Source organism: Acanthisitta chloris, unplaced genomic scaffold (genome assembly GCF_000695815.1).
Source record: "Acanthisitta chloris isolate BGI_N310 unplaced genomic scaffold, ASM69581v1 scaffold28401, whole genome shotgun sequence".
NCBI lineage: Eukaryota > Metazoa > Chordata > Aves > Passeriformes > Acanthisittidae > Acanthisitta > Acanthisitta chloris.
The window spans coordinates 1-11,559 of NW_008658099.1; the positions used below are offsets into that span (position 1 = coordinate 1).

The following is an 11,559-nucleotide window of genomic DNA, read 5'->3' on the forward strand; positions in this document are numbered from 1 at the left end:
CCGCCGCTGTCCCGGGCTCGGCCCGCGCCGGCCGAGGCGCAGTTTACCCGAGGGACACTCGTGCTGTTGGTGACCCCGCGCAGCTACACGAACCCCTCGGGCTTCCCGGGGAGCTTCGGGCTGGCTCCGGTTTGGGCACCGCTGGCAACTGTAGCACAGTCTTGGAGACTGAACCAAACCCGAACCAAACCACAGTATTTCAGTTAAAGGAACAAAGAAATGTCTGTTTCTGCCATCCACGGTCAAGCCTAGTTTTACTTCTCCAGTGAGCCTCATTTCCCCTACTTTTGGATTTAGTTCATTAAGTCAGGGAGCTGTAGGCTAATAATCTTAACAGCTAATGTGAAGAAGTAAAATATATTATTCCAGGAGATGTCCACAGTGTAACAATGGTAACTGCATATCTGTTTTTACAGTCTTGTATCAGAATCCAGGACTCTCGTGGCAGATCTAAAAACACCCCAACGCTGTTCTGCCTGTAACAGGGCTGTTCCTCTAGAAAGAGCTGCTACAGGCCAAGCACTGCTGGTAACCTGAAGGTTTTGTTTGGATGCCAGTACTGGAGTGTAAATTAAAGTTAAGAAAAAGATGCTCACATAGAAACTGTTAATATTTCTGGATGCATAGGTCCAGTGAAGTTTTTCAAGAGCCTGCAACAGAAATAAGTCACCTTTTTTTGCAAGTAACAGAGAAAAAGCTCATTCAAAAGGACAAATTTATTTAAATACTGAGAATCCATACCTCCTTCTTAATCCAAGCCATGCAGACACAGCAATTTCATAAGGACTTGGTCATACTAGAGAGATACTTGAAAGAGAACCCCATAAAATTAGCACGTGAGCTTCTGCTAGTATTTTGAAAATGCTACCTGGGACAACCTTGGTCTCCTCATTTATTAAAATATTCCCTACTATACACTAAAAATGTTAAAAAATGCAACTGGCTTTTTATGATTGGTAGGCATTGATGCTCAGTGATAGATTTTAGTTGTTTCCCTGTCATATTATGTGAATAAAAGCTACGTAAAAGCATCTGTGAGATGGTTCCTGTATTGCTATTAATGTGAGGTTAGTCTCCTGTCCCACTGACAGCCTCTCCATACATGGAAGAAACCTGTACTGAAGGGAAAAGTATATTCTGCATGAACAACAACATTGTAACTAAGCACTGTTATTTTAAGATTATTTCTAAAAACTGGGATAAGCCTGACACTCAACCTAATTCCTGCCAGACTGAGTCGTCTCACAACTACCCTGGAGAAGTATGGGGAACATAATTTATAATGGTGTCCTGCTTTCAGGACAGGAGATTACTGTGACAGGGGAGTTAATTTCCTTCCTAGTAGCTGGTACAGTGCTGTGTTTGGGATTCAGCACGAGAACAATGCTGGTAACACACTGATGTTTCGGTGGTTGCTGAGCAGTGCTTACCCTAAATCCAGAAGTTTTCAGTTTCCCATGCTCTGGCAGTGAGGAGGTGCACAAGAAGCTGGGAGGGAGCATGGTGGTCAAGGCAGCTGAGCTGAGCTGAGCTGGCCAAAGGGACATTCCATGCCATAGTGCATCATGCTCAGTATAATACAGGCTCAGGGAGGCTGGCCAGGAGCTGCTGATCGCTAGCTGGGGGCAGGCTGGGCATCAGTCAGCAAGGGGTGAGCAACTGCATTGGGCATCACTTGTGTTTCTTGGGTTTTATTCCTGTCTCTTTTTATTATCTCTCTTTTCACTACTATTCATTATATTTAATCTCAATTATTAAACTGATCTCATCTCAACCCACTGGTTTTACCTTATTTCAAATTCTTCTCCCCATCCCACTGTTGGGGGGTGTGAGCAGGTAGCTGTGTGGTGCTTAGTCAATGTCTGTGGCCAAACCACAACAGATGGCCTACTTCTTTCCTCTATTTTCACATTACATTACTGTGAGCTCCCCAAACTGTCTGGCTCATATGCCAACTATGGCACCAAAGTTTACAGTTTTTACACAGTACCTTTCTTGCAGGCTGTGCCCAGTGGGTTACTAGGGAAGGAGCACACCGGGATCAGCGGTGCTTGGAAGGCTGTAAGGAAGATGGGTTAGTACCAGGGCTCTGACAGCCCATGACCATCCATCACTATGTCCCAGCTTCCTCCAGTAAAACTGACTGCATGATATTAACCTGATTTAGTACTTTTTAAAGTTACAGCTTCAGGAGTATTAACTGTACATTAACTGGTTTTGTTTTTTCTTAAATGTCTGCTTTTACTATTACACTTTCCTTCTGCTCTCTTTGACAGATCAACAAGAAGACAATAACAACTGCTTAAGGGATGAATGAAATTTACAGAAGAAGCAAGCTCAAAAAATATTCTTGCCCTCCCATTTTAACCTTTTTACAGCATTCATTACAAATTATATTAAAAATGCTTATCACTTCAAGTTGTCTCAAGTTGCCTATTTAAATGCATGTATTGCATTTTAGTGCAGTAATGTTTTACCTTTTCTTGCAAACTCTGAAAGGAGTCAAGACTTTTAAAAATAGTAAAAAAATTCCAATTTAGATTTGTTTTAGCTAAACAAAGAACCTGTAATGTTCATCAGATGTGAACACTGAAGTTGCTGTGGCTCAGGTGCTCCATTAATAGAACACATACTGATGTTATTTTTCAGCAGATGCAAACTTCCCTTCTTCATTATGCTGAGTCATGCCAAGATTTTCCACTTTTTGCAGGACTTTCCTGCTTGCCCTTTTAAAGGCAAAAAATCAAGAACCCATGCTCATGCTATCTTGGATTCTAGATTAAATAAAAGGCAATGACTAAATACTAAGAGGAATCACCTCAGCTAAAAAAGTTGAGGGATTTTCAGTCAGGCTGTTCAAAACCAGCATTTACCCTTTTCTTTCCAATTCCTTATTTTACTGAGAACTTCACCTTCTGAAGAAAGGTCATCTAAAAAGATTCAGGAACTCCACCCTCTTCAATTTGCATCTTGCCCATAAGAAAATTAATTCTGAACTGTCTGGCAGATTCCTTCAACAAAACCGGGAAGATAACGACACTTCCTAAGAAAACAAAAACCCTTCAGAATGAGAAAAAAGTAACAATCATGAGGAGAGAAACACCCACTTGGAATATTAAAAGAATGTTTGCAGGCCATATTTAGAGCAGCTTAATCTTTGTGCTGTGGGAAATCATAGCATCCTTTTGCATATTACCGTGTATTTCAAAGTGTGCAGCTGTTTAATCTGTTAAATGCTAAGCAGCATTTTTCCACCAGTATAAACATACTTTCTTCTCTGAAAAAAGCAATTGCAAGAGATAGTCAAATGAAATGTTAGCAATCTAGGTCTCACTTTTAAACTACTGGGATATCTGTGTTGCCATGGAACACAGTTGCTGTATTATTCCAGTTTGCTGTGGTAGTGATAGCAATCTAACCAACCTCACGCAGCTCAGCATCCATTCGCCTACTTCTCACCTGCAGCAGACTGTGGGGCAGACGTAGCCCGTAGGATTATTAGAGGCAGCTTTGCTAAGACCACCTCTTCACTCTGACCTCACTGTTCTGACATTTGACAAATGTGTTATATCTCCTTTTTCCTATTTACGAGAAGATCGCCTCCAAGTTCAGACTCATTTGTGAATGGGAAGGCTCGAGTACTTGTTAAAGCCTTTGGAACAATTTTCTTCTATTAAGAAGACACAGGAGTACCAATATGTACTTTGATAGTTTGTTTTCATTAGTATAATTAGAATACATTCTGGACAGTTACAAAATCCGGGGAATCATATTTTCTCCATAAATTTCTATTGCATATTTCAAACATTTGGATGTCTTTCCATTACTTCTGCACCCTTTTACTACAGTCTTAATAAGGGCATCCAGTACAGCAACCCTTTGGGTTTTTTTTATTGTGGTTTCAACAATTTTTAGTTCTGCTTTGTGCCTCAAGCTTTTATGTCCACCTTGAATGCTGGTTTAGCTGCTTAGTTAAAAGCCTGCAGCTAGTCTCATGTTACACCAATTCAATAGAAGACATTTCCAGTGGGACACTTTAGAAAAGAGATATATGCAAAATGACTTCTGGGTCACTTAGAGCAATAGCATTTAGTGTATCTGTAAAGTCATATCCTGCTCTAGATCAGAAGAATTGCAATCAAGTCAAAGTATTTAAACCTTCAATTGAGGAGGAAAATTTGGCTCCACATAAACTGACAGCATTGTTCAAAGCTAGTTTTCTCAAACAAAAAGTGTTGCCCATATTATGAGCTATCTGGCCTTCTCAAATACATGAAACATTCCCCTGAATAACACTGTTAAAATGTAAAAAACATCAGCTACAGAACCTAAAAACATTTGCCTCACACTTTGATAAACTTTAAGTACATTGTACTTAGATGCTTCAGAACACCTCTTTGCATCAACAGGTGTGGCTACATAGAGTTTCCACTTACAGGTCACTGAGTTACATGACATTGTATGTAGGAGCCACATGCTCATTTCCAGCAACATTCTGGTCCAAAACGTGCATACCCTATCTCTTCTGCCTTGGGACAAGGGATAGGGCTCTGACCATAGAAGCACACTGCAAAGCAGCAAAGCATTTAAATAGTTGGCTATAGGGCTGAAAGGCACATAGCTTGTCCTTAGCAGTATTTGCCTGTTCCACTTGTGTTGCCCATTGAGGAATCATTGTTGGGACCTAGCTTGAAATAAAAAAGCAGTAAGAAAATGGAAGCCTGCCAGGCAAAAAAAAAAAAAAAAAAAAAAATCAGGTTGCATCTTTTTTAGCTTTAAGATTTTACTGTTGCATGTTTTCTTTTACCTTTCCAATGAAAATTAAGGAAGCTATGGATGCATGTTAACCGTATATATCTAGACTTACTACTACTGGAATACCAAATGGTAGAGCGGCTGTGTAAACTGTTGCAAGTACTAAAAAGCAATGCTTATAATGGTCTGTACAGCATTTGCAAATATTTACTTTGAAAAGAGATTAGTGTAGTTCTTAGTTTTCTCAGCATTGCTTAGAAATGCTAAAAAACTACAACAGCTAACTGCTACTCTACACCAGATCAATGTACCCCAACAGATATTTAGGAATATATACCAGTATATTTAAAAATACCAAGTTCCTCTAAGCTGGCAAACCTAGAAGATTTTACATAGAGTTAAAGATAAAATATTAAAAATTATTGTTTCAACTCCACACACTTGACATTTGAATAGGAGTGATGTAATCATACTATTTATTCCATCAGTGAGACAAAATGTAGTATGGAACTAAATTTTTAAGATTTTAAATAGAAAGTCATTTAACTCGTATATACACAAAGTGTTCTTTCCACAGATATTTACATGGCAAATATGTTAAGAGGAGAACCACTATGACTAAGTCTCTACAAGTATAGCATCCTTTCTGAGCTATTCTCTCTGCTGAAAGAATTCACAGAAGCTTTGAAGTAAAATCTAGACAATTAAAGTTACCTATATTTCACAGTAGGTAAAGAAGCTGTTAAATGATATTTCAGCGTAAGGTTGTAAGGTTTCTGGAAACAGCTACACAGTAGAGTTTTACATCCACCCCTCTTTTCCAGCATTCATGGTGAAACTAAATCTCTTTTTAATTTACAAGAGAGATAACAGCATACGTAAAGATGTACATGTATAATTGTAGCTCATCCTCCTCTATAGAGGCTGGTCAGCCGTTCTAGTTCTTTGCAGTTGTCCATGGACAGGGAGTCTGCCTTCTTTCGGAGACGGTCGTCTCGATATACTTTTGCTGCATAAAGTAAGTCTGTTTCTTTAAGGAAAAAAAGAGAAAAGATTTTTTTTTTTAAAAAACTGAATGCTTTGCACATGATTGATTCCTTCTCAGAGTCATATAAAACACCTCAGGTTTAATCCTTGTCCTTTTTTCCTTCTGTCTATTCTGACTTCCCTCAGACAGCACCTAAACAGCACTACAAATTTCCCTTTGTTGGATCTTCATAAGCATTTCAGCTTTTTTAGCAGCTAAAGCTGTAATAGGCTTCCAGCTCCCTCATAGTTCATGCACCAGTATCTGGTAAAAGGAAAAAAAAACCCCAAAACCCAAACAAACAAAAAGCTCTACCCCCCAAACCCCAACAACAAAACATCCCCTACTACTTCTGTCAGGCCTCATCAAACAATACAATTACAGGCCACACTCAGTGATCTTGCGTATTAATGCCAGCTCTAGCATCTTATCAGTGCCCAAAAAAATCCATTCTGAATGTTAAACCCTTTCCTTCAACTGATGCTGTTTCAGACTGCTAGTGGTCAGAGGTATTAATAACTAAGAACTCTCTGTATTAGACTGGTGTTCCACAGGTTGACATTGCTGAGCATTTTAATTCTACAAAATCTTTTTTGTCACTTCAACTCAAAATGGATTGGCAAAGCATTCTTAAATGTCAATCAATGCTGGATAGATTTTAACTATCAAGGAGATCCAATACACAACAGGTATTTTAAATCCATAAAACCACAAAATCAGCTGTTTCTATAAATAGAGAAAATCCATTAGGGGCCTCTTACTCAAAATCAGTTTGGGTAGTTTTCACAACCTGATAAATTACAAGTAGCAAACAACATGACAGTCACCACCTTCAGGGTATTTTTCTTCTTTATACTAAGGTCAAATGTCTCTGTAGTCATCACATTTTTCCAAATAAACATGTACATACAGAAGTACAGGCCTCTTTGCATTGTGCAGGACTCTGCTCATGCTTAAAAAAAGTAGGCATGCCAAGAACAAATGCTGAAAAATGAGAATGGTATTCTTTCTCCTCCTTTCCTCCCCAGGTGGAAATTGCCTATCAACTAAGCCTTTTCAAAGATACGTAGTTAGTAAATATACTACAGAAGACACAAATATAACATGCTAGTAAATTTAAGTGCAATGACTAGGTCAATAAAAGCAAACTATTCTTCCAGATCTACACTCTGCTGAAAAAAATGTACTAACAATAGGTCCTCTTTTCAGTGTGCTAGATATATATATTTCAGTGTGCTTTCTTATATATTGTTATATATTGTTAACAACCACCTCTCATCTTTGTGAACTACTTTATTATGAGATTATCAATAATTTATCTAGAAACCACTTGCAGATGAAAAATCAGGTATTCATTTCATGAAGATTGAACACATTCAAATATTTCCAAGATGATCAAGAAGACAGCCTAGTTGGAAAAACATAAAAGTTCTACTATTTACTTGTGAATTATACCCAAAAGTTCCCTGATGAATTCCTGTGTTGACAAAAAATGGAAAAATTATTCTCATCAAATCTAGTAGTCTGGGTGATAATCTGAAAGCTTCCCCCCGGACCACTGATGTTTCTCTTGCATACATATGACCCATCAGCACAGTTTTCAGCCCACAGGTCTTTCCCATGGGCAGTTTGTAAAAGTGTAGAGATGTACTTGAGCATAAGCAATGTGTACTTACAAGGAAGGAGCACGAAGCCTCCAGGAAGCATTGGACCTGCTATGCATGGGCAATGCAGTGTGTATTTATGTATGTCCAGGCCAGCTGTAAGGACACACACAGTCTGGCACTTGACTGGCTGTGATCCTGTGCTTTTACAGCTGAGAAAAACTGAGGGGCCATCTCAGCTGAAAGGCTTGGCAGCACTGGACTGCAGAGAGTAAAGCTGTCCAAGAACATGGGATTTCACTCAGAGAAGAGCATTCTATTTGCTTCTGAGCAGTTTACTGCTCATGAATGAATGATTTTTCCAGTAAGCTATTACTGAAGTTTATCCCCTGAAAAGTTAAAACCATCTGGTTTCAACACAGATGTCATTTTAGCAGTGTTGTTCTCACAGAGTGTGAAAGGCTCACAAAACAGTCAAAGGTAACTGAGTAACAGGTTAAAGTTGATGATGATTTGGAGATGGCTGATGCTACTCAGTATTCTTATGCTTTAACACTGACTTCTAGGCTTCTGAAAGAAAATAGCTCATTGTACAATACTAGATTGGAGAAACAGATGGTAAACTAAGAAACCCCTTGTTTTTAAGGTCTGATGCAGCCATGGTCCAGGGAACAATATTATTCAGCACTGGTAAAAGATGAGGCTGATTTAGAGATTATGATGTTTTATAGGACATGCTGCCTGCCCTTGGTTGCCTGAAAAAGCAGTGATTGCATGTACTGTGGTTCAAGGCTGGTTTTTTTCCCCCGTCTGGAAATACCTATGGTAAGCTTTTGGTTTATTTATTTATATAACAGCACTTAAGGAAATGAGACATTGCCATGATAAAATGATATGGAAAAGATTCGAATTGTTAGAAATTGCTGTAAGTTAAGGATGAAAGCTTTCTCATTATCAATTCAGCATAGTCTTGAAGTTTCTAAGAAATGGTCACAGATAATAAAGCAGCAGGTTAAAATTGCTGATGATTTGCAGATGGTTGTTAGGTCAGAACACTCAGAAACTAAGTGAAGTGACACTGGGGACACAAAGAGAGAAACAGCAGGAAACCTTACACTTGCTTTTGCATTCAGGTGTTTTAGTAACACGATCACTTCATTCTTGACTGAGGCAATTAATTTTTACAGTAATTACACATATTACCAAACTTACTTTGTTGCCTCTCCTTCCAACAGTTATTACGAATGTTGGACACATAATCCTCTTCCACACTCTTTTCCACTTTCTGTAATGACACTCCTTTGTACTCATTTCTAAAGTCCTTGTTGACATAATAAATGACACCCAAGTTTTCTGTCTGCATTTTTATGGTCTGCCCTGTACTTCTGCAAAAAAAGGAGGCAAAGGGGAAAGAGAAAGACTAGATATTAATTGAATCTTTATTTTTACACCACAAATAGACTTTTAAAAAATACTGCTATGACAGAATACTAGCACATTACTGAATTTGCAATTTCAAAACAAGTGATGAAAGGAATGGCTATATAATCTGCTAGATCATTAAACTTCTGCTGCTTAAACACTTGAGCTCGGAAAAAAACTCACTTTACTAAGACACTTGTTTCATACACCTTTAGGCAAATGTAAGCTTTGGTAATAGAAAAATACATTCAAACTCAACAGGAAGCAAAACGGGTCACTATTCTGTAGCAACCTAGTAAAGGAATCTCCATTCTAAAGTACTTGTTGCCAGCCCTGATAAATCCACTTTCCTGCTGGCATTCTGCAGATTAAAAATCAAAGACTGGATGGCAAACATTTTGGCAGAGAAGCATTTCTAAGTGTCACAACAACTTAGCTGCAGAAGGGAAAAACATCACACTCCAGAAATAAAGAACTCTGAAAAACAGGGGACAAAAAATCCTTCTGTTGTGGGGCTGAGAGCTCAAGGAATGAAGGACCTTTAGAACTGTTGTGGCAAGTGGGCTAAGTCTACTAGCTAGTCACATGCTTGCTTCAAGGTATTTATTTCTCACAAGGAAAAAAGGTTTATATATCCTACTGTACAAAACTGCTAAGTTTCCCTAGTAGAATTCTCTGCAAGAAAATGAAAATAAACTATTTTACCATCACCTAGAATGAAGCAAAAATTAGATGATTTTTGCAGCCCTCATCTAGTTTAACACTTAAATAAGGGTGAGAAAGTTGCTTTCAAGTATTTCACTTGCTACAAATACAGATGACCCCTAAAAGAATAATGAGCCTTAGCATCTTTCAGGATTTAAGCACGTTGGAGATGCAAACACCTTTGCAACATGCCACATTGCATGAACCCACTGCTTTGTATGAGACCTCCTAAACTCCAGGTACCGCTGACCTCTTTTCCCCATTATGTTCTCACAGCATGTTCTTAGTACCTAAATTCTGAGTTTTGTTTTGCTTCATCCACACCTTCCCTCACTGTGGGAAGTCAAAGACCAACTAAAGCAAGGCTTTCTAAAATGCTTCTAAGTGGGAGAGGATGATTACAATATCTTCCCTCTGTTTCAAAGTAACACAATTAAGCACTACTTACGATCTTGAGTATAAGGCGTAAGGAGGGTTAGATACCATCAACTGGCTCAACAAGGAGACAAAGATCAACACAATAATAGGCATCAGCTGAATGACCATAGAGAAACCTCCCTAAGGAACAGAACAAATTCAGGTATTTAAAAAATGAGCATCAAGGAAACAGGTAAATGTTACAAGATTTAATGCCAAGTGTGGCTTTCTGCTTTAAGCCCCAAAAGCTGCTAGGAAGGACTGTAACTGCAAACACTGTGGTATTATCTGAACTTTCCAATGCATACTCAATAATAATAGAGTGCTCAAGCTGCAAGAGTTCATGGGTTAGCATGCACCCACTACAAACAAAAGCTGGATTCATTGTATGCCATAATCTGGTCTCAGCATGTAATTACACAAGACTACAGGTAATTTATGCAGATGAATACTGAGCCTTAAGTTCAATTCTCACCTCAGCTCAAATAATTTGTTTTAATGTAAACAAGGAGTAGTGGCCAGAATTAGTGGCATATTTAGGCTACTAATACCAGTCACCAGTGACATACAACAATGGATTTACAAAACCAGGCCATTTTGTCTCAAATTTACATGTCTATTAACTGATCAGTAAGACTACCACCTGCTGAAGTTTTAAAATACCTCACTGGCAAGTACAAATCCTCCTCTACAGTACAACCTCCTGTACAATCACATCACTGAAAGTACTACCAGCAAATTTCACAATCCATAGTTTAAAGCCAATGGTGCTTAAACATACATCACCCCTCTCTTCCTCCCTCTCATGTCCACTCTGACGGTGCTGATTAGGATGACTGTATCCAGCACGACCATTAGAAAATGAATGTACACTACCTGAGGAAAGAAACATCCACATCATGTGAAAAAATACTATGTAGAGGTCAATATAGAAGCAACAATATAAAGCACTTAAGATTACTGCACAGTGGCACATAAAATAACATTAACATATTTTACAATTTCAAAGTTGTTTAAAATAAATATTTTAAGCTCTAGTAAGTAACCCCAAAGAAAGAGAACTGACACTTTGGGGATTTATCAACCTTTGGGGAAAACAAACTGTGATGTAGATCAAAGAGCTGGGGTTGTAGGTAGGTTGGAAAAATTCTGTTTTATAATGTCACAAACTCTAATGCCACTCTGGGCTGTGCATCCCGACGACTGTACTGATGTATACAAATACCTGTTGGAAAGGCCCCTCCAAAAAACATGTTGAACAGATCCTCTGGAGTAATATCTGCCTCACAACCTCTATGGAAGTTGAATCTACCGTTGCTAGGGTGATTGCATGATTGCTCTTCACTGCCTGTAAGGTCATACTGCTTTCGTTTTTCTGGATTACTCAGCACAGCATATGCATTTCCAATTTCTGAAGCAAGGAAAAAAAGACAAGTCCCATAAATGAAAGATAAAAGCTCTTCCAACATGAAAATTGCAATTTCAAAGTCAAAAATAGGCAGCAAATGATGTCCTTTACTGTATGTTACGAAACAACTACAGTAGAACAAGGTCCAGAAACACCTCTACTTTTCTTAGAATAGCTTTCACAGTTTCCCACCAACGTTATTCAAAGGCCTTTTGTCCTGC

At 38.5% G+C, this 11,559-nt stretch overlaps 1 protein-coding gene across 1 annotated transcript in view; it reads right to left on the reverse strand.

The window, feature by feature from the left end:
- Positions 1 to 4,775: 4,775 nt before the first annotated feature.
- Positions 4,776 to 11,559, reverse strand: part of DNAJB14 (DnaJ (Hsp40) homolog, subfamily B, member 14) — a 19,397-nt gene continuing 12,613 nt past the window's right edge. The window contains exons 3-7 of the mRNA XM_009084999.1: positions 11,156 to 11,341; positions 10,712 to 10,806; positions 9,962 to 10,071; positions 8,599 to 8,771; positions 4,776 to 5,785 (exon numbers count right to left, since the gene is read on the reverse strand). Of these exons, the coding sequence (XP_009083247.1) occupies positions 5,661 to 5,785; positions 8,599 to 8,771; positions 9,962 to 10,071; positions 10,712 to 10,806; positions 11,156 to 11,341 (689 nt within the window). The 3' untranslated portion in view covers positions 4,776 to 5,660. The remainder of the gene's footprint in view (positions 5,786 to 8,598; positions 8,772 to 9,961; positions 10,072 to 10,711; positions 10,807 to 11,155; positions 11,342 to 11,559) is intronic.